Source organism: Pithys albifrons, chromosome 11 (genome assembly GCF_047495875.1).
Source record: "Pithys albifrons albifrons isolate INPA30051 chromosome 11, PitAlb_v1, whole genome shotgun sequence".
NCBI lineage: Eukaryota > Metazoa > Chordata > Aves > Passeriformes > Thamnophilidae > Pithys > Pithys albifrons.
The window spans coordinates 6,497,432-6,525,366 of NC_092468.1; the positions used below are offsets into that span (position 1 = coordinate 6,497,432).

Sequence of the window (27,935 nt, forward strand, 5' to 3'; positions counted from 1 at the left end):
AGAGCACCTTTGGCCAAGGCAACAGAGAATTGTTACACCAAGTTCCAAAAAATTTTATGTACCTGGTACTGGATTAATGGATGATCACCAAAAACATACTCTAGCCTTCCACTAACTTGCAGCACATAGTCAGCAGGATCAACTTCCTCATCTTCTTTTCCATGGATAGTCAAACGTTTTCGGATTGCCAGTTCATTCAGCTTGATGGGATTCATGTTAGGAGACACCTGGAAACTAAATACATCCTAACAAAACACAAGCAGGAATCCTGAATGTCAGATTTGTCATAGTCAGATGTAAAAGTCTTAAATTGTAGCACACATAATAAAAGGGTGTAGAAAGAATAACTGCCAAACCCAGTCTATTTCAGCAGTTATAGTTAATGTCTGTATCTGTAGGACAACCACAGTAATAACTACCCTGAAAGCTGCAAAATGTCAATTCCCAAATTTTTATATTAATCAGAAGTACTTTTAAAAACACAGTCCAATTCATCTATTTGATTCATCAATGATTTAAGCAGTGTACTGATTTAGAAGCTTGTTTTTTGGAATGTGACTGAGGGAAACAATAAATCATGCACACACATTCCAAGGCATTTAGCAGTACTGGATGTGTTAATTTTTCTTCTTCCTGGCCACTAGCAATCTATTCCCTTTCTAAGTATCACTGTACTCAGAAGGAAAAGAAAGCTTCAAGTAATAAAGCAGAAGGAACTGTTAATGTGATTAATGTACAAACCCACCATCAAACTGGGAAGAGAGCAGAAAAAAGAAGTAGCAGCAAAACCTACAGCATTCCAAACACAACATGGAAAGACTGCTCTTTCTAACACTGTTTTAATCAAACCTTTAGAGGCTATTTATATATTTCCAAAGTATCTCTAATTTCAATGTGTTCTAGAAAGATAAAGGTAAGAAGTTACTTTCTTCTGTACTTTAAAAAAGAGGTTTACTTTAATTTCAAGTTCCTAATATAAAAAGATCTTCTGTGAAACCTTTCATTCCCCTTAACCTACTACATTATGCTCTGCACAGGCTTATTTGCAAATGTTGTTTCAGGGAGTTCTGAGTTTTTGTTATGTTTGGGGTTTTTTCTTTAATTATTATTTTTTATTTACATACACACAATTTTGAAGATGCAAGCATCCTAAACCCAGTTAATAACAAATGTTAAGTGTTGTCTGGCTTGCATGCTTTTGACTTGTGCTTTATTTAAATAGACATTTACTGGTAAGAGGCCAAGCTGCCCTAATGGAAAAAACAAACTCTGTGCAGTCACGCTAAATTAATTCTGTATTTTCTCAGTTTCTGCATGGTTCACAACAGCTCCCCTTTTCAGAAAGCTGCCACACTGGGAAGGCTTTCTTCTGGTAGTGGGTGACAGGGAATAACACTTTTTCTTCCCAGGAAGCTGGTGCTCTCTGGCAGCTGCCTCACTTCCCAGTTGCAGGACTTGACACTTATGTCACAGAAATGGGGATCAGTCTCTCTTGCTCCAGAGATAACCAGGTAGCTCTTACAGCTCACCCACACCTTCCAGACAAAATGTATTTTAATGTTTTTCTCTCCACCTTACAGCTGAATGAACTGAGAGACCACAGCAGGCCCCATACCTTCCTGTGTAATCCTCCTGGGATGATTCCGGCACTCAGGACAAGCAGTAAAGTCTGGAACACAGTTTACTGCTCTAAAAAGCAGCTCAGATTTGAACTGTTAATAGCTCTGAAGGTCAGAGCTGGCAGCAGAAGCATTTGAAACATTTGAATTGTCAGCAGCCTAAGCTATTATAGTGGCAGGCAAATACATTCTGCACCAGCATGAACTTTTGCACTGCTTCTGTACTGTCAGCATATGCATATATATGCAGTATTTTAATCAAAAGCTGACAAACACACACGTGCTCTCACTCCTGGACAACTACAGGTTCTCTACTAAGCCAAAGGGGACTAGAAAAGGTTTTGTCATAAAACACCTGTGCATTCGCCATCAGCTGCTGTTACTGGTGACCAAATTTCACCTCTACAGTTAATGTTTCCACAGGCAGATATCACCTTAGCATTTTAATTTTTTTCTTAGTTTAAAAAATAGTACTAGAACTTATACAGTTTTGTAAATAAAATTATCTGAATTATTAGAAAAATTAGTATCTAGCACCTGGATCAAAATGGACACCAGATACAGCCTGATATATTTACACACTTGTGAGATTTTTAAGGTTTCCAATTCACAGTTATCCAAAAGGACAGAGTGCAAAAGGAGTAATGGGAATGCTGGACTCAAGTAGAATCACAGCAACTTCAACATCAAAAAATCTGAGGCTAAAACATTTCAGATTTTTTGGTGGAAACTAAAAGGAATTTTATTTTAAAAATAAGCTATGTTTTATTAGCCAAAACAAAAAGGTAACACCAAGTCTCAGTGTTTTATTTGTCTGTGTGCATTTTTAAGAAAGGGAACACTAATTCTTCTTTTTTTTTTAAATACATTGCTCAATCTAGTGAGCAGATCAACCCCAAAGATGTTCAAGAAGGCACACATAAAGCGAGTGTGGTGAATATGGTGCCTCCCAATTACCAGTAATCCCTGAGGAACTAAGCTTAAAACTTAATGCTAGTGAAGCAACACATTAACAGTTGTCCAAAAAGAGTCCTGACAACTTTGAATCATGTTTTATGTTTAAATCAATGTGAAACCATATAGAACATACAAGTTGTACATTTTGCCTGTAGAACTGTAATTTGACTTCAGAAGTTCAGTTCTCAGCTGTAGGTTAGCACCCTCACTTTCTTTCAAGAGTCAAGGACCCTGGTGAAGAATTTGCATTTTAAGGCAAACACCATAATGTCAGTATTCTGTTTCATTTACACTCTGGATCGATCTCATTCTAATTCAGAACTGGGTAAGACCAGACACAAAACATGATGAACAACCAATCCTACCTGGCAGTTATCAAAATGAACAGCCACGACAAGATTTCCACTGTAGAGCTTATCCTGGAAGCTCTCTGGGATAACAGCTTCCTGTTCTGGTGGGTAAGTGTGTTTTAACCAGTCCATCCAGGAGAGACCCACAAGGGACTGATTCTTTTCCTCGCTGATCCTCCGCATTTTAGCTCGGAAGTCGTTGACTTCAGGATCTTGTAAGGCATCGAACTCATGGAGACCTGGAAGAATTCAAGGAAGCAGAAAAGTACATACCTGAACCAGTATACCTCTCAGGTACTATTAAATGGAAAAGCCAAACCCTGAGTTTAATATAGTTTGGAAGGTATTATGTCTCTCTTCACAAGAGCAAAGAGAAAGCACAGCAAATGCATCATAAAGACCACAGGGCAGAAGAAGTGTTTGCAAAATGTTTTTTTTTTTTTTAAATAGATGACATGGAAAGATGACATACTTTTAAATTTTGTTTTAAAAATAAAAAAAAAAGAAAATCTTCTACTCAGGTCAAAATTACAGGACTGAAATTTCAGCTAATCCAAGACGAGTCAAGTTCCTCTTCCAAAACATGTAGAGAGAGAATACATAGGGCAAGTCCTGCCTGACCAACCCAATGGCCTCCTATAATGGAGAACTACACCAATGGACAAGGGAATGGCTATAGATGCCACTTCTCTGGATTTCTGTAAGGCCTTTGACATCATCCTCCATGACATCGTTCTCTCTTCATTGGAGATGGATTTGGTAAGTGGACTGTTAAATGGATAAGGAATTTGTTGGACAGTCACATCCAGGGGGTGATGGTCAACGACTCAGAGTCCCAATGGACATCAGTGACTAGTGGAATCCCTCAGGGGTCTGTACTGGGACCAATGTTATTTATTATCTCCACTAGTGACACAGACCAAGGGATAGAGGGCACCCTTAGCAGGTTTGAAGCTGACACAAGCTGAGTGGTGCAGCTGAGGCTCCTGAAGGACAGGATGTCATGCACAGGGACCTGGACAGGCTTGAGAAGTGGCCTTTGGGAATCTCAGTGGTTCATCAAGATCAGGTGCTGTTTCTGCAGCTGGCTTAGGGCAACCTGTGGTATCAACACAGGCTGAAGGATGAGCAGATCAAGAGCAGCCCTGCAGAGAACGACTTGGGAGAGCTGGTGGATGAGAGGCTGGACATGCCACACAATGTGCCACAGAGCCCATCGTGTCCTGGGCTGCACCCCAAGCAGAAAGATAAGGACAGACTTTTTAGCAGGGTCTGTTGCAACAGGACACAGGATAATGGTTTTAAACTAAAAAAAGCTAGATTTAGATTAAATATAAGTAAGAATTTTTTTTACAATGAGGGTGATGGAACACTGGCACAGGTTGTCCAGAGAGGTGGTGAATGCCCCACCCTGGAAATATTCCAGGTCAGGTTGGACAGGACTCTGAACAACCTGGTCTAGTTGAAGATGTTCCCGCTCACTGTAGGAGTTTGGAACAAGTTGACCTTTAAAGGTTCTTCCAACCCAAACTATCCAAATTTCTGTGATGAAGAGTCCACACAGCTGTGACTCTTCAGTACTTCAGGACACACTGGGCCTGTAAGTGTCTTTATCTTTTCTCCTGAACTTTGAAGGACATTGTCCAAACCACACAAAGCACTGAACACCTTTTGGGAACAAAACACCAAGTACAGAAGCTCAGACAGGAACACATTTTTTCCACTGCTAAGGTACAGATTCAAGGCTGCAGAAGGAAGGACCACACACAGCTGTAATAAGTCAAATATTCAATCACAGAATGTGAATCTCTCAGAATCTGTCTGAATGGTTAAACTGGCCAACTGTTCCCATTGTCAGCTTTAACAAACAGGCAGACAGTGCACTGCTGAAATCTAAACAAAACCTGCAGTCTTTATAAGAGACCTAACAATGGTTCATTGTTTTAAAACAAGAGGTATGACCTCACATGACCCTGTCAATCTTGATTGTATAACCAAGCAGGGTAGATTTAGAAGCTGAAAATTCTGAAATAACATCAAGAATAAGTTACTGTGAAACCTTTAAAATAGCTTTTCATTGTTTGATGAAAATCAGTGTCACAATTGAGAGCAAAAACAAGAATCATTGTTAGCTATCTCAGACACCATGTGTAAAAAAATCAATGGTTTCTAGTTCCTTCTGTGGAATCAGTTTGCTGTTAGGTTATTTATGATAACTGTTCAAGGATTATACTTTTCTTCATTTAGTAGTAGTAGTGGTAATAACAATAATAAAAATGTTCTCCACATCTACAAAATAAAATTTTCTCTTGATTGGTGTAATAATACAATATAGTGCTGCAATCCAATACAGAAAGTAGCTTTAGATAACATTCATATGTTTCATCTTGGGAATTTAAATCCTTTCCAACTATATCAGTATTTATTTGAGAAAGAGAAATACTGAATTTTTAATATTTTTTTTTAAATTTTTCACTGTTACCTGCCCAATTAAGACCTTCACACACAACAAAGTTTACCCTCATTTTTTAAAAAATTAAATGGAATTACCTTTGCCTATAAGGACACCTATTTTGGAATCCAACTTTTCTCCTGGATCACAATTCCTTGTCACTAGTTTAAGGACAGGAAGAAAGGGTCTAACATCACAAAGTCTCCGTGTTTCATCCTCTAATTCTTCATGCACAGCAGTTTGATTCACACATGAGAACATGTAAGAGTCAATCTCCATGAGGAGGTCGAAGAGTGGATAGGCATGTGCCTGCTTCCATAACAGCTGCAGTGGAAACAGAAGAGAAATGAAACAAAACAAGCAAACAAGGGCCTGAGTTAGTGCCTTGAAGGTAACATTCATTTCCATTTATGCTCCCAAAGGAACATAAAAGTGGCACGTTTGCATCTCTGTAAATCATTATATATTTACTTTGTCTCTTGCTTGTGGTCTCTGCCTTGGGGTTCTTTTTAAGTAGAAACTTGGGTGATAAACATCCCAGGGGCAAAAGCCACATGGGGACAAGTGCTATGAGCTGAGGAGAGAAGGGTGGCACTAACCCTCATCCTGATCCTTCTCCTGGAATTCCCCAGTACAGTCCTTTTTGCAGGGAAGTTGCAGGACTGGGGCTGTCACCACAGTTAAAAAAGCACTTACTGATGTTCTTGACACTACCCAGCAAACTGCTGCTCTCCTCCATCCAATCCTAGAGCTTCCTATCAAAATCCCTCTCTCCCAAGACACATCTCTATTTTCTTTTCGCAGTAATTATCATAATATATAGACAAGAAATTCTCACTATGGAACTAATTCCTGAACAAAACAACACGTTGTCTGGAGAAGATTAAATTAAAAGTTGCAAAGTACAGACAGGCCACTAAGACATGCAATTCGCCCACAGAACACTTAATTAATGCTTTACTGAACTGATACTTCAGTAGCAGATTACACCTGAAGGGGCACCAATGTATCAAATACACAAAAATACCAAATCCTCAGCAGAAATCAAAATTGGAGGTAAAGTGAGTTCTCCCAACCTAAATATTACTCAAATCTTTAGCTGAAAGAGTATTTTTGTCCTTATTTTAGAAGTTTGCACTTTACAGATTTATTTCTGAAACTTCTTTCAAACAGGAGCTGCAGGATCAATAATGCAATGGCAAAAACCTCTCCTCAAATAACTGCAGCTGAACCCAACTGCTTCTGTGGAGCTGAGCACACCTGCATACAGTTCATACATTTGTACAATGAGTTCTGTCTACCAGAAAGGTCTTACAGTACATATTGCATAGCTCAGTGAGAGCCAAATCCGACAACTATTTTTGGTGGAGATCAAAAAATTCCAACTTCAAAGGTATCAGAAGACTAAATCTATTATTGCCTCTTTTCTTGAGTTGTGCAACTTCAATTTCCAGCTACTGGTATTTATTGTATGACTTCACGATTGCAAAATTTACAAAGCAGTGAAGTCCCTGAAACACTTTCACTGAAAGCAGCCACTGCCCATTACCCACAGCACTGGCCTGGTCGAATTGCAAATCCTACAGAAATTAAAAATTCTTCAGCCTTCAAATAACTGGCTATTTTACTTTTTTCCCTATTATTTTAAGTGTTCATGTACAAGATGCACTGCTCATGTTTGTTCTCAAGTCTTCTATTTGTACACACAAGAGTCCACAAATTAGGGCTTGTCACAGAAACGTGATGGGAGCGAAATTACTAATCCAGTTTGGCATCAAAGTCTTCATTACTGTTTTGTTTCCAAATACAGAGATCTCCAGGAAAGACCTCTGTGGTTAGGATCAACATTCCTTTTCTTTGAAAAACAGCTACATGTCAACAGTACCTGTTTATAGCATGTTAAGTTCAATGTGCCACAACCATCAAAATCAGACAGCTTAGTTCAAGTCCCTTATTGTTGTCACTTGCACACTTGTCTTTTAAATGCTCTATCAGTTGAAATCACTATCAGTTATTCCATTATCTTACCCACCAACTAACCTGTGGCTGCCCAGGTTAACCTTTTACTAAAACAACAATGACATTTTCCCAATCAGAATTATTTCACATATTTGAGTACAGCATAAAACATATTTCTCAGATCACTTCAATTGCTAGTGGCATTCCCATTTCTTCTAAAGTGGTTCTCTGCCTCAGAAAATACTTCAGTGTCTAGAAAGTTTCAGATTAGGACTACAAGAAATTAGATGAAGCTACAACTGATTCACAGAAAATAGTTTCTATAAACAAGTATATAGTGTCTGTCAATAGGACTGAAAAACACTATATTTATTTAGCAGAAAATGCCATGAAAGGGGAAATCACACTTCTGTATTTTCCTTTAGAAATTTATTATGCTTAAGAAGTAGATTACTCAGTGGTGTAATTCACTCACTACCTTATCTGAATGTCCTCATGTGACCATTATCTCATGAAAGGCAGTATATTCTTTAATTTCTCTGGTTATTTCCTTATATTCTCCTGTTTCTTTGATTTGGATATTCCCTCACATTTTAAGTGATGCCCTGAATTGTACAAACCTTAAGTGACAGACATAGTTTTTGAAGCATCAGTCTTTGGTGGCAATCAAAAGAAGCAGGAGCACAATCTATGACTTCTATACTAAATATCTAATTAGACACACTTATCAGGGAAATGTTAGCTCAAAAATGAATATATTACAAATGTGTTAGAAAAAAGGTTTAGAGCAGCACTACAGTATTACTATATAGCTATTAGAATAATCTCTGCTGAGCTGCAACTATAAGCAAGCAGTAACTTCTCCAAACCTTGTCGTGATGTGCCCAAAACCACTGCAAACCCTCCCACAGATGTACCTTTATTAGTCTATCTGCTGCGCACGTGCCTTCAACACATTATTTTTATGCCTACTCAAATTCATTACTTGATTTGCCAAAAGGCACGTAAAAAATCAGAAGCAGCACTCACACCAAACAAGTTTAATTTTAAGTTCCCTGCCCCTTTGGCATTACCTGTTTAATGTGAGATATGGTGGCATCTCGAGGGACGTCCAAGTTGATGTAGATTCCAGTGGGCAACAGGAAGTCCACAGATACTGAGCCATCAGCACCAATCTGTGAATCCACTGCCCAGACGTCAAGGCTGTCTGTCACGGCAGGAGGCATTATGGACTCTCAATAATATCATAACCACATGGCCTTAGGGGGAAAAAAAATTAAAATTCAGTATACTTAACCTTCTATAATTAGACACACATTTTAAAGCCTTTGGAAAGTTTACATTAGGCTGCTTGTGCAGCTCAGCTTACGAATCCGAGGTCACAAATGCCAGTATTGCAAACACATAAGCACAGTTTTAGTCATTAATGTTATTTAATACCTGGTAAAGCACTGTGGTTGAAATGTTTATATCATTACGACAAAGTAATAAGAGAAAAAAATCTAACTAATTAGAGGTTAGCTAAAACAAAGGTAGAAATTAATTTCAGGTTTTCCCTAAAAATTTACTTGCATAAAACACAAACAAAGTAAACCTCTTGGATGAAACAAAGTAATATTTCATATGAAAACACATGATCAGCTTTATTATTTTTTTTTTTTTTGCAGATTTTCTGTTAATTGTCCACAGATATGGCCAATGACATATTTAACTTGAAAATCTCTATTAATAGCAGGAAAAACATCCTCAGCTATATTAGAAAGTGACATTTTCCCTTAAAGACACTTATCTCAATTTGAGTTCACCCTTAAAGAAACTTCACTGTGCAAACTACGTTCTCTACAGGGCAGGAGGAAACACTTTCTGTGATGTACTTCAGCTCACTCCACTGTCTTCCTGACTAGTCGTCCTTTGTATTCCAAGGCATTTTTATTTACTTTTAGTGCTACCATCACTTTTTCTGACCTTCCAAGTCCTCTTTTTTGATTACTACTCTTTAAACAAAGTTTTCTCTTCAACCACAACTCACTGAAGTATTTACCTTCCTCTTCATCCAGACAATGCTCTCTAGCTGACAAAGGGGTGGGAAGAACTGCAAAACACTCTTGCAAAGCACTTCAATAAAGACAATTCACCCACACAACTTTCTAATTGTTGTTGGACAGCAGGAGCTGTGGGAAAGCAAAAGAACATGGCAGAAAGTGCAACTCCACCACTGCCACAACTTTCCATTGCTTTTATCAGTCCTTCCCTTCCCTTCCATGAATAACAGAACATGCCAACAGCACAAAAAACAACTTGCCAGTTCATAGCTGCCCCAGGCACTGGACAACACCCTCCAGTCTCACCTCCACCTGCCATGCAAATACAGTGAGTAACAAGACTCAAATCACTCCAACACCTTTCCATCTGGCCTTGGCAAAGCTGTGAGGACCTACACAAACATGACTGCTGCCAACATACCTTGGAACCACACTAATACGTGGATTGCTTCATATTTTGTTTGCTCTAGATAAAAACAAAGTAGAATTTTTATTAAAGCCAAACAGGAACCTCTAAATTTCAGAAAGCATAAATACACAAGAGAAAACATTTTTCCTCAATAGAAGCAACATTTAGGGAGCTCCTACCACCATCACTAACAAATAATATTTTACCACCATCATTTTCTCCCAAAAAATCCACTACACTGATCAGAATGAATCAAAACAAAGAGTTGGAGGTGAAGGTGTAGACCTGGTGGAAAGAAGAAATCAAAAGATTTGATACTGAAGATATCTTAATTGCCCCATTTTACAAATCCATGCATTCATTAATGGGTGTACGAAGTTTAGCACAGTGTGTGAGCTCCAACTCATGTTAGGAAAGAAAGAAAATGTAACTTCATCATGCAACACAGATGACACTACTGGAGTAACACAGTCTCTATTCCAAAAATTTGTAGTTCCTCATTAGTGATCAGTAGATCTTTAACAAGCTATTCTTTAAATGGGATATTGTATTTCTTTTCCTCCATACAGTTCCTTCTACCCATAAAATCCTGCCTGCAGTTCTGTTGTAACTGAAATTAGTAGTCAAAGAAAAATAATAATACTAAACATTTTTCATACTTTGTTGCACGCACAGTATTTTTCAGTTATTTTCTGTGGTCATCAGAGTAAAATAAAGTGATATTGTCATCATAACAGGTACAGTGGCACGGAAACCATTAATCTATTCTATGTAGTTATTTTGTTAATATTTCATTCCTGTTTTAATTCAGCCTAAGATTGTTTTCTATTTTCATCCTCTTCCAGATGTTTCACCACATTTCCAGTTGTGAAACCACATTAGTGCATCAACAAGAGTTTAAAATATCCAAAGAAACAAGATTTTAAAATGCTGCCTCGTGCCCTGCAGCCCGGGCATCACAGCAGAGAGAATTATATAAAGTTTTGCAAGATTCTTGTTTATAATTATGCCCTTCCAGCACAGGCATCAGAGTCTTCTAAAATTCCATTTCCATTTTCCATTAAAAAGGGAAGCACAGCCACCAAGCCAATCTGAGCACGCTGGGAAGCCCTTCTTGCTTTCAGGCACTTACTTAATATTTCCTTCCTCAAGGAAGCAGGTCAGTGTCTTGCACAGCCAGCACTGATTCTGGCCCAGCAGTGACATCACAGGGGTCAAGAGAGAACCAGAAATTTACCCTGAGAATAACATCATGGCAAACCCACAGTGAGCGTGAGAATGAGTCACAGCCCCAGCTGTAACACGTGTGTGGCACCAGTGACTGACTAACAGTATCACATCTAGGAACTGAAACAAAGCCATCTGGACTGGGAGCAACACCAGAGACACTTTAAACAACTTCCAACTAAAGGAAAAAACCAACAAGTGAAATAATAATAAAAAGCTATTTCAGGTTGTTAACCTCATAGCTATTCTTGCCTCCTGTCACAGTAACAACAACTTCACATACAAAAGAAGGAAGTAATTAAACCAGTACTTAATCTTGGCTACTCAAGTGTCTAATCAATGACTTTGAATTTCACAGCAGCAAAGTCCAATACAAGATGCTTTTCTAAGCCACAGGTACATAGTATTGATAGACAGCATTCAAACCTTCCCATGTGAAGTGCAAATTTTAGCTAAACTTAAACCTGTGCATTTCAGATTGATTTATGTGTGTGTAGATACCCAGTCTGAACCTCAAAACTGCTCAACTCGTACTTTAACAGATCAGCAGCTCTAAAAGAGCTGCTTAGACCAATGGAAAGACACTGAACACAGAAGAGCAGTACATCTGCAGAACAAGAAATAGAAAATTTAACACTCATTTTTGTATTTATTTATTTATTTAATATACACAAGAAGCCCTACAACAAGATCTCTCAGTTGAGTGGCATCATATGGCATTTTTAGAGGAATTATCAGTCTAGGCAAGAGTTTTCTTACTGAGCCAGCCCCTCAGATGCTAATCCCATTCTGCTGAGAAGGCAGGCAGGACTAGTTTGTGCCAAACTCAGTTCCAGCATGACTATTACTTCAGGACACTACTGAGGCCAGGACCACCCAGCTGCAAAGGCTTCTCACCACTGCTCCAAGAGTGGGTGAAATCAATTTTACCTCTGTCAAGTAATTAACTTGAACACGTAAAGGAATTAAATCCAAGATGTTCAAATATCTGACATAAAACTGTGCCAATCAAAATGGTATGGAAGACAGAGGAGCACAGAAGAGAGTTCATAAGGTTATCCTGAAATTAAGATCTACACAGGAACATGCTCAGAGAGACAGAGCCTGTTTGAAGGCATTGCAAAAAATTAGATATGGAGTAACAATGCAATGAACTTCCCTTTGAAAATAATTTATCATATCAGCAAAGTACTTAGACATTAAAAAGTACCAAATCCAGTTGGACTGTCATCAATACATTAATCTTTGTCAGATAAGTTCTACTAACACCAATATTTTGAAGACTACAGCAATTATGAAATTAATTATGTCATTAAGTCCTTTGCTTTAAACTCACCACAAATCCCCTACTACTCATTCTTTGAGGTCTATTTTTCTGTTATTAGAAGAACAGTGACATAAAATCCAATGCAACACTCAATGCATTATCCTGAAGAATAGTCCAAAAGAATACTAACAAAACACAAGTAAAAGTAGCTGCAGAGAACCTGGTAATTATAAATACACATATAACACAGTGTTAGAGGAAAATTTTGATGCCCTTTTATCTCTCATAGTGTTTATTCACCTGAGCATCAAGAAAATTTCATCTACAGACAAGGCTTTAGAAGAGATATGGTACATCTGAAGTGATGTCATCCACTCCTGAAATGTGGTCACAGCTCTCTCAGGATGAAATAAATATGCTATCATGCCAAACAGATGGCAGAAAGTTGGGGAGGAGAGGATCCCTTCCATATTAAGAAGTAATTTTCCTTAGGAAGTAAGTTTTACGTTTACATCACCTCTCCCAAACACAGATGCATTTTAAAGGCACATAAGCATCTACAGCTCTTCAGATTAAATATAAACTTAGATTTACCTTTCAATAAAAACATGAATATTTGCATAAAGGACAAATTGCTTGTTTTGGTTATCCAAAAACTGAGAGCTCTCTGCTTATCTAGATTTTTGCTGTGTGCCATAAGTTGTTACAACTGTTGAGCATCACATTCAAGATAATCATCACTGTGATCAATACAGCTCTTTATTCACTGCTTGCTCTGTCATGTGGCAGTCAAGGGGCAAAAATAAAGAGTCTTGCAGCAGTGAAAAGGGCCACCCTGCCCAGACACACAAGAACAGTGTTTAAACAGTATCTTACTGTCCAGAACAGACTAGATGACAATCTGACTACAGTAATTTTGTAGGAAACAGCACCAACATAGCATGTAGTCTAACTAGGGAAAACGCTGAGCAGTGCCACAATATAATCACTGTAATCATTTTTCTAACTACGTAAACATCTGGTACTATGAAAAGATGAGCAGGTTGTAAATGAAATTTTGGAGAAGAAACGAGGGAAGTGTCTAGTAGAAATATGGAAAAGGAGTCAGAATACACAGGAAGGTTTATGTCCTATGAAATTTAGGAGACCTCTGGGAAAAAAAACTGAAGGAAAAATTGAAAGATTTCTGGTGTCTTTTGAGGACTTTGAAGTCAAATATACAGATTAGATCAGTGTGCCAGTTCATGGCTCCACAGAACTACATCTTCTTGCATTCCTAAAACTGTAATGAGTCCCTGGTGCCTCCACAGCCCCTGAGCTCACAGGCCAAGGCAGTGGCAGAGCCAAGGCACAGGCAGCACTTCCATGTGATGCACAGGACTCCTGCTGCGTGCACAGGCACTCCAAGGGGATCTCTTGGGACACCAGCTCAGCTCTGCCAAGTCACCCTGGTGCGACCCTCCCACAGCCAAAAGCAGCACTGCTAAGCCTTTCCCCTTCCTGGCTGTCCCCTGTCCCCACCCAAGGCACACAATGGGAACACAATAGAAACGCTGCTGGTGTTCCATGAGCCCAGGGCCTGCCTCACCCAGGGACAAGCAGGCACCATATCTGAAACAAGGGTGGGGTGAGAACACAGCCCTCACAGGGATGAAACCAGGATTGATGTGGAACTGCAGCCAAGCTCCTGTTTAAAGGTTTAACATGACAAGGACACCTGTGCTAAGCAGTGCATGTACTAAGGACTGTATTTGCTGTCCACTGTCCCTCAGATCACACAGGACCAGCAGTGACCCTCTGCAGAGACGGCATCCAGTGTACCAACAACTGAAGTGTATTCTGCATGTACCACATACCACACCTCAAGAGTGACCCCCCACTCAAGGTTCTGGCCTTCTGCAGGTGAATGTCCATCAAAACTGCCAGTAAACCTAAATACAATCAACTTGATGATAAATGCAATTGACTAAATCAGCAAAGCTAAGATTTTCCCACTCCACAAGTGTCATGATTATCTATCTAAACAGCAAAGATTCTAAGAATTCAAGACCTCTACAAAGTAGCCTGGGAAGTTATTTTTGAAGGTCATGTGGTACTATAAATAGTTCCCAACAGTTTAGTTCAAATGCCACATGAGCTGGTCCTATGGAATGGAAAATTAAGTGTCTGTTTAGTCAGGATTCCTCTTGAAATTAGAATAAAAATATCACCCTGTTGTTTTCTAAAAATAACTATATATATAAAACATGAAAGGCCTTCTCTAAAGGCTTCATTCCCTCACAGTGCTCAGACTGGCACAAAGAGTGGTCTCTCAGCTATGAAAGAATCTGAACTTGATTCTCATGAAATAAAGTATATTATCCACAAACAAAAAAAATTTAATAAGGGGTTTTTTTTCCAGGATCTCTGGTTATTTTGCCTGTTTATCTCCCGTAGCTTTATTCTGCTGTGTTCATAACGGATAAAGTTTTAAGAAACTGAAGTCAGGATTGTAAAACTGCAATGAATGAAGCTTCCTCTTGGACATTAATGTCTCTAAATAAAAGTGGCCCAGTTTTCAAGAAATGCTGAGCACCTGAATTTCTGATTGCCTTATACAAGATTCAGATATGAAAAAAATGCAGACCTGTTAACTGGTTTCAAATTAAAATTTAATCTAATTTTACAAAACTTGATTTGAACAGATGGTTAGACTACCTCTAGTCACTCCTTCCCATGGAAGTGATTCCATGATTCAGTGGAAGTGCAGTTTTAAAACCAGCTGAAAACGAGACTGTTCTCAGAATTTTTTTCCTGGAAAACAAGTCTACAGGTAGAGAACAGCGCTATTAAAAATGGCATTCCAGACTTAGATGACTTATCAGAACTGGTTTGAACAATGAGGATAGAAGGACATTTTTATTTCTCCTTACTTTATACTCAGGCATGTAAACACATTTTCTGCTCCCTCCAAAGAATATTCATGATGAAGTAAACAAGTGAATAAAACTTAAGTCACAGGCTTCTGATGGACTTCCAACAATTTACAGGCAGCACATAATTCATAATGAACACAAAACACAGCAGTGCCATAACAGCTTCTCACAGTCAATTCACAACCACCCTCTGCTCTATCCTGAAACCCCCACCCCATAGCCCTACATGAAAATACAGATATAAAAAGAAGGAGTTTCAGGCCATCTTTTTGTTTTGCAGAATTAAAGTGAGTTGCAGAAAGAAGAAAAACTCCTTTCCCACTCAAATGCTACTGTCTAAATAGTCTTCAGAAGCACCGATCACTGGATCACACTGAAGCTGTAAGAAAACATCCCCCTTCCACTCATTGGAATGCAGTTCTGCATGGCTGAGATGGGAGGGAATATAAAGAGATGGAAGAAAGCAGCAGATTAGAAAAGCTCTGTCACATGAGTAACAGTTCATTTGACACCTGAAGCAACAAGAGTCAGGGAGTGAAAAAGGAGAAAAGTTCAAATGAAACAAAAAGCCCAGGTAAATAATCCAGTTTTCTATGTCAGCTGGGCTGTGAGAATGTATGTGGTAGACAGTTTTAGGGAATTTTCTAATCAGCTCTCAGATATTTGGTAATTTTTAAATAACAGCTGGCAAGGGGCTCTGACATGAGGGCCAAGGCATTCTTCATGGCACACTCCAGGACAGTGAGGTGAGATGAAAGATTTGAGGAAAGATTACACCTGGGGAGTTCACAAGGTGGATAACTCACTTTTGATACTGTAGATACTTCATGTTCTAGAGGAAGATTGGAATGTAATGTAGGGTATATGTTGAGTTCTAACGCTGCACTAGATATTTAAATGATGGAGTGTTTACATGGATATTTTAAACAAACAAACAAAAATGAAGCTTAACAAAAAAGGTGACTGGGGGTGGCACAGGGGAAGAAAGAGGACTGGACAGCCAGGCTGAGTGGGAAAGGAGGAGAAAGAGCTGAACCACAACCCAGACCAAAGATGTCAGTTTAACACAGGTGAGTCAGGCGGTTTCCTACAGAGCAGCACAACTGCTGTGCCAGCAAGGGGAAGGTGTGAACAGCAGCAAGAGGAGTGGCAGGGACGGTTCCTTCCAGCCTCAGGGCTGCTTTGCCACTTTACAGTTCTTAAGCTCATTTCAAAAAAATGTAGGCAAAACTACAGCCTGGAGGGCTGGCTTTTTAACAGCCCAAGCTATTGTTCAAATGACTCTGCAACGTCTCCATCGTGAATCTGAAAAGATGTGTTAATAATCTGGAGTTGAGCTTGTATGGATTGATTGTACTAAGTAAAGTGTAGAGTTCTCCCCATTGCTAAACAAGAATTGTGCAAGAATTCTTGGTAGTCTAAACAACAGACCTAGGAAATTTTAAACCACTATTAGCCCTGCTCTCTGATGTTTCCTTGCCTGTTCTACCACTCATTCTTGTTCCACCATAAACACAAAGGAAACATTTTACTTACAAGATATCTAAATATATAAGTGACTAATATTTCCTCTCCTTTGTAATTGTACAAATGGACCTAGACCAGCAAATCTCACCAGCAGCCTACTGTTTCCTTCAGCAATTAAAATGCTGCATCTCTAAATTATGAGCTAGGTTACTTCCTCCTATAAAAATAGGTAAAACCAGAAATTGAGGATTTCCTAAATATAGATACCTCTTCTCCCAGGGACTAAAAGGTTCACTTTTCAATTATTTCTGATACTTCAATCAAAACCTCTAGGAAAGAGAATTATTCTGCAGCAGACAGGTTGTATGCATCTAGAAAAAGAGGTAAAACAGTGATATAATTAAAACCTGTGGAAAATTAATGATGAGTGAAATCCTCTCCTACAAGGAGGTCACACAGACCAAAACACAGAGCTATCACATGAGCAGACTGTGCTTAAGTCTCACAGATGCCATGGATCCTAAAAGACAGAAAATTGCCCTTTAAGAAAAAAAAATTAAGAAGTACTTTACATGCTTCATCACTAGACATTCTTCCTGACTGGGTTGGTTTCTTGCCTAATCTGGTCTGGATTTCTGCAGTTATCTTTCTTCCCACACCAGCATGAATGTACCCCACTACACAGATTCAGAGGTGTCTGTTCACAACCATCTGTTATATGAACAGGACTGTTCAGTGCTGAACAAGCATTGAAGGAAACTCAACTATTTTAGTCTAATGCAAATATTTAGATGTATTTTACATATCTTTTCCATAACACTTCTTTATAAACACAACTTGAAATATAATGCCAACTGGTAGAAAAGATTACTCCTAAAAATCCCATGCAATCAACACTTAATGGTAATAAAGCCAAAAGCAGACCTGACCATTCCTCATAAGGACCAAAAATAATTAAGATTATCCAAGAATCACAGAATAATTTAGGTTTGAAAGGCTTCTCTGGGAGTCAGCTGGTCCCAAGATTAGTTCCAGCACTGAAGTTAAAACATGTTGCTTAGGAGTTTGGACAGGTAAATCTGAAGGTCTCCATGGATGGAGGCTCCAGTCTGCCAGAGATGCTGCTACCCTTGGAGCCTTGAGCAGCTCCTTCAGTAGTCACAGCCCTGTCTGGTGTCTGGGGTTACTTTTACCCAGCTGTGAGATTCAGCATCTGCTCCTAAGACTTCAGGAGAACTCACCTAGCTTTCATCTGTGAATAGAGACATACTCAGACTTCATTTTAATGTTTTTAGTACTTTGATGAAAAATCCCAATGGCACAATACTTTATGATGATTGAAATGCACACAAGCACACACAAGTGTTCAACTTAAACAAATGGGGTTCCAAAACATTTTCCCAAAAAGGACAAATTAGAATCAGTTTTAGGTTCCAACATCTGAACCCTCAGTCTCTTAAAAAATTTTAAAAAAGGGGAGAGCAGGAAACACAAGTTTACTGGCTGCTGAACACCTGAGCAAGTTCTGTGCCTGGCATAAGCCTGAACACGGTGATTCAAAATTACTAAAGCTGTCTCCAGCGGACATTCTTCATTTCATTTGAATGGAGAGCTCAGTTTCAACTTTGTTGCCCATCTGTTTTGGTAACTTGATTACCAGAATCAAGAATTAACTTCTAAGACTAAGTGCAAAGGCAGCAAATAGGTATTATTTTATCTGGACATTGTGACAGGTGCCTGTATTTCTGCTGTGTTGTCTAGTAAGTCAGTAAAAGAAAAAATAACTCCATGCTATACAATTCCTGAAAACTTCATAGGTCAGAATTTGGGTATCAGGTGCTACAAGCACTTTTCCTGAGTGTCTTTATCAGTCACTTGCCATATGGCCTAGATTAGGAACCGATGCAAATTTGAATATGCTGACTAAAAACTGTAGCATTTGTTTCAAGTACTTACAGAAAGGGAACTAACACACATTAACTTCTTTAAATCCATGTTTAATTGAATTTTATAGGGGCTTTTTTAAGGCAGGAAGAGTTATCAATTCCAATGTGTTATTCTGACAGTTTAGAACACTGGAAAAAACACCAAGTATGAAGGGTTCAGCCTATCTAACCAGGTTAATGTAGGTTTCACAGACATTTTACTACCAAATTGCAACACCATGTACACATCCGATTTAAAGAAGCTAAAGAGGAGTCATTTTCTCTTGTTACTAAAGCAGTATGGCAAAATATACCTCTCATGAACGAGAGCTGTTTTTAACTCTGTTTCGGTTCTAATGACCAGATATTTTTCATTTCAGGTGTATTTCCATTCACTTTTGCAAAATCACATTCACATAATCCCACAGCATGAGTAAAATCTGCACCAGACATATGCAGGTTTTCCCACTTTCTAACCTCTACAACAATATGTTTAAGCATTTTACAATCTGATGCAAACAAAGTGACAGAGAAATTACTACATTTCCCATCTCAAGCATGTGAGGTCGACAGAAATAAAGAATTACAATGTGTCAGAATACAAATCTTTAGGTAACAAAAGTTGCAATCCACAGTTTCTGTGTTAGGTAGTGAGGCTTCTTTTATCATAAATGAGAAACATGTGTCTCAGCCTACAATTCACAAAAGTTAGAAGTGAACTAGAAACAGAGAAGAAAAGATGTATCTGAGACCATAAATTATTCAAGTTTGATAGATGATGGAACTGCTGTAAAGACAAATACTAAAATACTGACAACAACAGTCACTCAAAGTGCCAGGACTAAAAAGTTACAGAAAAAAAAGATAACTATTTTCAAGTTCCCTGGACAATACAAGCAGGGCTTTAAGTTTTGTCAGCAAATAGGGGGTTATATGTAATTACATCCATTCTAGACCACTCTCTGCTCAAAGCCATAGCCAGAATACACAGCAGTCAAATGAAAAATCTGAAGCCTATCCAAATTTCACAAGATACAACAACAGATTCTAAGATGGAAGATGTTTCAAAAAGAATCACTAAGAGTCCTTTACCAGCTGATCAACTGAAATGAGTATGATCAATGATTTTCTTTTTAATTCAACTCTAACAAAGTTAAATGCAGTAAGAATCTAATAATCATACTAACTTTACAAGAAAAAAAAAAGAACAAACCCAAACAAACCCCCCAAAAAACCATAAAAACTTAACAGAAAAAAAACCAACCCTGTAATACTTACTCCAAAGATCCTTTCCTGCTTCAGGCTGACTGGGTAGCAAAGGTACTTCTATTAACCATCATTTTCTTACTATTACTCTTGTTTCTTTGGAAGATTCCACAAGATGACCTAAATGTGACCTAAAAAAGCAAAACACAACATAATGTAACTGACCAATTGAGAAAATCAGCATTTTATAGTAGGTTTATAAGCTCAATCAACTTTTTGTGCAGAAATACCTAATTAATCACTCATTTTCACTGTCTCCAAATACTACAGCACCACATTCCCATTACACAATCTAACATTTAAATGAATGTCAAATCTGCAAATGCTCTGCTACAAGAAAGAAAAAAAGGAAAGGAAATAATAAATAGAATATGCCAAAACATATTTAGTGGCTACAAAAGTACTTTAAAATTTTTGTGTACTCAATTTGGAACAGACCAACAGACATACACTGTAGTTAAAGATGACAAAAAGGGAAGAGAGTTGGCTTCATTTCCCTTACCAAACTTTCTCTTTTACCCTGGCTGCAAGCTGATTTTGGTTTGCTTCGCATTGTGTTTGGTGGGGTATTTTTCAGAGTGTAGTGTCATCTGTAGTTCTCCTGAGGAAAATCTGAGTTGATGACACAAATGATCCCATCTTCCTATTCATATTTCAACTTGTGAAGTGGCCCAAGGAGGGCTCAGTAGGTCTCCTCTGACCAACATCCTGCAGATCTACAGGACAAAACAGCTCCACAGACCCAAGACATCACCTCCATTAGCTCTACCCTGAAAATCAGGCTCTCAGGAGAGACATAAACAACAACTATTTAAAACCCCCTTGAGCTCAAAGCAGTATTATAAGTTTGCACTGATATTATCTACAGGTTTGTAGGCCAAGCCACAAAGCCCAAGGCATGTAGCTACACTCCTCTTCCCATAAACAATTGTTTTACTAAACCACACGAAGTAACCCAACACAGTTCAGTGACCAGGAATGAGGGTTGTCAGTACCCCTGACCCACACGGAGCAGAACTTCCCTAGGAATTGGCATGTAGAGCACTCTGAGGCAACTTAAGATTCTTTAGTGGCTTTGAGGGAAAAATAGTTGCTGCTTCACCTGCTCCACACACACAATTTTTTGAAAATAAGATTATAGTGCGTAAAGGTGTTGTCCTGAAATGAGTTCTTTCACCCCGTGTGCAAGAAGGCAATCCATGCACAGAGTTGAAGCATTTATTTACAAAGGTATTAACTACTCCAGAAACTTCATCTTGCATAATCTGTGACTGCTCAAACAGGGGACACAGTGCAAGACTGAAGTACCACACCCAGTGGCAGGAGCAGGACACTATTTTAATTGAAAATCAGACATCTCAACTTTCTAGAGGTCTCTGGCTAACACCTGATGACAAATTAGAAGGTGTGAGCCTAGAAAGTATCTAGGGTCCATAAACTACACAGTGAACAAACCAGTACATTGTGAACAGCTCCTGCCACACTGTGTTCTCCCCAGCCTCTGGCTGGGTTTCTGCCCATTTCGTTTCAGCTCCCAGCCCTATTTCTCCTCTAGTCTCACAGCACTTTATCTTCACTGCAGTTCAGACATGATATCGACAACAGGCTTCCTGCTGGTCTTTTACAGCCAACTATAAGATCCCTCCAGACCTCAAAACATTTCTAGTGTGCTCAGACAAATTACCCACTACTATATTCAAGCACAAGAAACAAACCCTTCATTAGAGGGTGACTGTGCAGCTTTATTTTTTTTGCTAACCAAGCTTTCTCATTTTTCAGACCAGAAGAGCAGTGATTAAGAGAGGTGGTATCAACACCTTGCAGATCACATCAAGTCAGCCTTCCACATGCTGGGACACTCTTCCTTCAAAAAAACAGTGGAGAATTTTTCACTGGATGGTGACTGCACAAACTCTGCTGCCCATGAACAGCCAGTGAGGACTGACTACAAAAAATAAAACCACACCAGTATCATCTCTGGAAACAGTGTAAAGGTCAGGAAGACTTGGAGCAACTGCCTCAAGTGGTGAACACAAACTGGACTCTGATGAGGACACATCTTTTCCACACTTTGGGAAATGTGGTAAAAATAGAACTGTCTCCTGGACATCACCAACAGGGCCTCCTTCAGGGATCTGTTGATTGTGAGCTCAGTCAAAAACACAACACAAACCCACTTTGGGCACTTGCCCTTGGGACCACACCTGTGTCACTTCTACTGACAGTATCCAGAGGCGACCTCAGAGAAACCCAGTTCAGCTTGCAACTTCTGTAGGAGAAATTGTGTTTCATAAAATAATAATTTTTGTGAATCCTTTAACTACACCTTTATTACACAGATACTGGTTTTATGTAAATTGTAACTATTGTTTTCCTAAAACATTAACAGTGTAATGAAGTAATTCAGGAATCATAAAATCATGTGGTGGCAACCAAAATGCCTGTGACAATACAGTAAAATTTTCTGCAGTTCTCCACCTACCCTCTATACTTCTCTATGTCCACAGAAACATGAATGTAAGACAAAAAAAATCTGTGCCACAAGTAAAGAAAGAGGGAAAATCTACAAGAAACTTCTGCCTAAAACTCCCCTGTGGCATCTAATGTCAAAGTGAAACAATTGCAAGCCAAGGAAATAGGTCACTCACAGAGATAAAGGGGGCAAAAGACAGAGATAAAGGGGGCAAAAAGGACAAAAGAAACAAATTAATTCATAAACAATGTTAGATGCCACATAGAAATTACTGGGCCAATTGTGGCCCTATGGTCTTCTACTCTATTACAGTTTCTAGACCCATCGGACAGGCTGCTCTGTGAATTCTGACAGAGTACACAGAGAATCATTTGTTGGAGAGGATACTCCAGGTTTCCTATAGGATAAGGAACTCTGAGTGGGTTGAATGACATGACAGCAGTTTCTGGAGTATCTTCCTCTCTGCAGATAAACCACTGGCTCTGGAAGAATGCACTGAGCAGGATATCAGGAGAGCACTAACAGATGTTCAGGACAGGGATACACAGAGAAGTGCACAATTAGGGTATTTCAGAGTCTTTGGTTCGCACCTTTGGCTACCTCAGAGCTGTCTTGTGCATTCCATGCTCTCAAAAGCACTGAAGATTGAACAAGTGAATGTCAAGCTAAATTAGCTGCTGTAGCATCCACCTGGCAATGAAGAAACTCACCATTTCACTGAGTATGAGACAAGAAAAGGGATTAACCAGCCATATTAACACCAAATACCAAATTAAAAAAAAATGAAAAATATAAATCAACTCAGTCTCCTTAAGTCTTAAATTTCAACAATAGGCACAAAATTCTTCAAGAACTTTTACTGTCACTAATTAAGCCATTACAATCTAAGTCCAGAAATTAAAAGAGTGAAAAAAATTATAAACTTGCAGCAGTGCACACCTGGCTAAATCACAGCAACTTCCACACTGCGTATCTGAGTGGAAGTGTTGAAAAGGTGAGTTAAAGCCTAGATCTGAAAAACACATTCCTTCAATATTACATAGTGTTCTATGCAGACTGATCTAAATGGTAGAACTGTTTAGGACCATCCTAATTGTGCAGTGCCCAGAGTCTCTTGAACAGCACAGAGCAGTTTTGACCTTTCAAAGATGACACTTATTTCTGCAGTAATAACAAGAGACAAAATACCTTACTGGCAATGGACAGCGTGCTGTTACACACACAGCAGCATTCTTCATGTTCTACTTTCACAGGTGTTGGTGGTTGGTCAAAAAACCATAATATTCTTTTAAAAAAAAAAGGCTTCAACTTTATTTGAAATGTGAAACCCACCTATCTTGTACAAAATCTTTTAACCAAAAGAAAGCAGGCAGGGAGCTACAAGCTCTCACCACAGAAGAATAGCCACAGAAACAAATAAGGCAGAGACAGAAACTGCAGAACATCAAGCTCACAGTCAAATGAATTCAAAAAAGAGATGCATGTCAGAATTAAAAGTCAGTTTACAGCCTTGCTTATTCCTGAGAATGGACAAAACAGATACCACAAAACATTTTCTTGAATAACTAAAATTATGGGTCACTGTTATTCTTTAAGTTAAATGGGTGCCAGTTAGAAACACAACTCGAACTCAATTCAGTCACATATCTTCATTAAGAAGAACTCAGTATCATAATTTTATTTCTCCAGTGGGTGATTCAGAGCAGGAGCTCTGTACCAACTACTCTGAATCACCCTGTAGGGAAGCCTTGTTCACCCTTCCCAGAGACTCAGACCCACCTCTGAAATCCCCTTAAGTGTCCAACAGGCTTGTTTAAAAAAAATTGTACTTGCACAATCACATACCAATATGCTTTTCAATAAATCTTTCTTTCTTGGTTATATATGCTGCTGAGTTTCTTTCAGTTTAGAACTGTAACACACTACCAAGTTTTCACCAACTCTTTATTCTGAAAATACTGCTTTTAGTTCCAAGCTGCACCAGGAGAGGTTTAGGTTAGACATCAGGAGGAACTTCTTCATAGAAAGGGTGATTAGACATTGGAATGGGCTGCCCAGGGAGGTGGTGGAGTCACTGTCCCTGGAGGTGTTTAAGGAAAAGCTGGAGATGGCACTGAGTGCCCTGGTCTAGTTTACATATTACTGTTCAGGCAGGGGTTGGACTTGGACCTCAGAGGTCTTTTCCAATTGACTCTGATTCTGTGATCCTATCAGGGTGTCAGTTCCTGACATTTGAATTTGTCTGGGGTGGTGGATTGTGTCCCCCTTTCACAGTGATGATGGTGCTCAGGGTTAAGCAACCCAATAACCCTCCTACTAATTGTAGCTTAGAACTCAATGATTGTAATTTGCCTCACAACTTTAATGTTTTGTCTCTACAATAAAGTTAACATGAAAGAAAAAAACTGTGGGCTCTTACTGGCACTGGAATATGAAGGACCTTAAACCAAAGGAGCAAAGAACAGATACTTCCAGATGGCAAGGAATCACCTGCATGATTTAGGATCAACAAACAGAAACCTACACAAAAACAATTTATTTTAGTTTTCCCAGAATGATTCAATTGTTTGTCTGTTGCTCTGCCACTTGAAAAAGAAATTCCTCTGGGCAAAGCAGAAGGGGAGCACATCACTGTTAATAAAGCCTAACAAAAAGAGACTGCTAGAAAACAAATTTCCCTCTCGCATTCTGCCAGGCAGCCAGTCATTCATACTCTGATCTGAGAGCAGTGCTGAGACCAAGACTGGCAAAGTCTCTGCCAGTGGGAGATCCTGCAAATGCCTTCAGCACTAGGGAGGGCTAGGGCTGGCTGCCAGTGCTCCTAACTTCTGATGACAGCTCCAGGATAAGAACTCATGCTAAGAGAGGTTCTGGGCTGCAGAAGTACTGCATTTGGGGGTACACTGCAGTTCAAAAGGCACAAAGTTCTAGGCTGCACATGACCATTTTATAAAAATAGCAGTGTTGTTATGATCTCAGATGACTCACAAACAACTGCTTACATTTGCTTTGTATTGCTTCATAAACAGAGTCAAGTGAGCAACACTTTCCAGCTCATTTCCAGTTCCGATCCAGCACAGGGCACAAGTAATTACCCAACTGGTTCAGTAGCTCCAAAGCTGGTGACAAAGAAGTGAATAGTTTAGACTGAACAGACTCATCCATGTGAAGATGTAACTCCTCCCAGGGCCCACAGATCTCTTTCACCTCCAGGCCAGTGTTGCAGCTTTTCTAAGTCTGGTTCACTCCATCTGGCTTACAGAAGTGAAGCAGCCATGCTCCTCTTCCAAGGAATGATACACAGCACATACACAGAGCGTGAAGCTCAAAGGCTTGAGGCTGAGCCAGTCTAACCACGAGCTGCAGTTCAGGCAGGTGCAAACAAATTCAACCCTACACAAGCCCTTGTGACACCTACAGGGATGTTTTCAAGAGTCAGTGAACTGCCAACCTGCTGCTCTGCAATCCCTGCGCACCCTCAGTGGTCAGGCCACTGACATGCAGCTTCCTGAACACTAAACTAGACTGCAAGTAGTAATGAGATATCTGCATGGATTGCCATTACATCTAAAAAAAGCATTTGAAAACTTGGAGAGGGGGGATTCATTGCCAGCAGCACATTAATTCCTGTAGCTGTGGGATGTCAGTGAAGTGCTGGTTCTTTGGTTCTCTGTCACAAGACAATTATGCCCCACACTTTTGTTTTCAAACACACTTCTTGATCTAGTTAATTACTGGGCTTAACACAGAACACAAAATCACCCCCATACCATCATTTTCATATAGAAATCTTACATTCATTTAATGAGTTCAAGGCCATTTTCAGGCATTCCAAAGCCCTTGTCCATGGTTTCTCTCTGCCTCAAACTCTGAAAGACTCAAGGTGCTCAGGTTTCACTGATTAAGCATTTCCTCAGAATTCAGAACACTTGAACATGGCTCTTACTGCTGATGTGTTTTCTACTCACTAGTGTGTCATAGATGTAAAAACACTGAAAAAAATCCCTACTGGTTCCACCCAAAAGTTACTAAATGTATAAATATTTACCTGCACTTTAAACGAAGAACTAAAGCATGAGTCTTCATCCTGGCTCTGCAAAGATCTTATCACAATTACTTAGTTACTTGAAACTTTATTAGTAGGACTACTCATGATTTCTGTTTCTTGTGATCTCTTCTGTATCTGTTTTCTTCACTACTTTCACATGCTGATGTTTCACTTCCTATTTACATTCTGTTAAATGCCTCATATGGCGAAACTATGCAAATTTACTTCTATTTAGCTCCCAAATTCTGTTTCTTGTTGTGCTCCTATTTGAATTTATATAAATGAAAACACACTAGTGGAGTTAAAGTAAAACTGAGTAATTTTTTAGTAATTAATTATTATGAGCCATTTTGTGAAGCAACTGCCCACTCTGCTCCAGGTAACACTTGAAAGGCTCCATTCTTTGTGATTAAAACAAACTCCAAAGTGTGGATTGTGAGACAATGAACCAACACAGCAGTGTATGTCTAAATGTATTCCAAAGCCATGCTGCTGCAGTCCAACTTGCTGTTTGATTCCAAAGATTACCACATGATAAATATCAACATTATTCCATCACTAACATCATGTACACATTAAACACTATCTGAAACTAAAATTATCACCAAAAATTATTTCTTGTGCTGAATACAGAAAAATTCACGTGACTTATAAATGCAGTTTATCTACAGCTATATCCAAAACTCAAAAGCAAATCTATTAGATAACAAAACATAGCATTTTAATTTGCTCTTGCTCCCCAATCCCCCTTTCACAGGTAGTGAGATTTCATATAAAAAAATTAAAATATCAAGCATAATTTCAGCATGACGACCCCAAATTTGCACTAATCCCAGGCTAGAAGCAGGGGAGTGCTTCATTCGCAGAAGGAAACAAAGAAAAAAATAAGCCCAACCACAAAAGACAGGTCTCCTCTCATCAACAGTTCAAATCTGAATTTGGATACATATGTTAGACTTAAATAGTATTCACGTATTTTATACTGCTTTTAGACATAGCACCGAAAATTACAGAAAAGAACACCTGATGTAAAAACAAACCAGCTAACCCAAACATTTCTATTTTCATCACCTGCAATGCTCAGTACAGTGACTAAGACTACATGGCACTTTTTTGGGCTTCCTTAATTAACGAAAAGGGTTCAGCACATTAACTAACTGCCTGTTCTACAGGCCTATTTCTGACAGAAGTAAAAGGTTTTGTGGCATCAGGAGTGAGAAATTCACTTCTACATTCTGAGAAGGAGCAGAGCCTTAGCAGTGCTAGAGCTGTGACTTCTCTGAGTCCCTTTCAGGGCATTGCCATGTTTATTGACCTCAGAGAATTCTGCACAAAGCAGCAACACTGTGACCCAGTGTGAGAGCAGCACTGGCAGAGTACAGAAATGCTTTGGGAATAGGCTTCTTCCATAGACAGCAACCTGCTTGGGAGTTCTCTAACACAACAGGAGGAATGACTTCTTACCTCTAGCATCATAGATGCCACAGTGAATAGCATCGCTCTAACCAGATCAAGAGCAATTCTATATTCAATAGGATCAAATTGCAAAGCAATCCATG

General features: G+C 39.0%; 1 protein-coding gene across 4 annotated transcripts in view; it reads right to left on the reverse strand.

Moving 5' to 3' along the window:
- PIK3CB (phosphatidylinositol-4,5-bisphosphate 3-kinase catalytic subunit beta) overlaps positions 1 to 27,935 on the reverse strand; it is an 87,661-nt gene that overhangs the window by 27,345 nt on the left and 32,381 nt on the right. For all 4 annotated transcript variants that reach the window (XM_071566488.1, XM_071566490.1, XM_071566489.1 and 1 more), the window contains 5 exons: positions 19,868 to 19,986; positions 8,411 to 8,596; positions 5,477 to 5,702; positions 2,942 to 3,165; positions 63 to 245 (listed from right to left, as the gene is read on the reverse strand). In XM_071566488.1, the coding sequence (XP_071422589.1) occupies positions 63 to 245; positions 2,942 to 3,165; positions 5,477 to 5,702; positions 8,411 to 8,563 (786 nt within the window). In that variant the 5' untranslated portion in view covers positions 8,564 to 8,596; positions 19,868 to 19,986. The remainder of the gene's footprint in view (positions 1 to 62; positions 246 to 2,941; positions 3,166 to 5,476; positions 5,703 to 8,410; positions 8,597 to 19,867; positions 19,987 to 27,935) is intronic.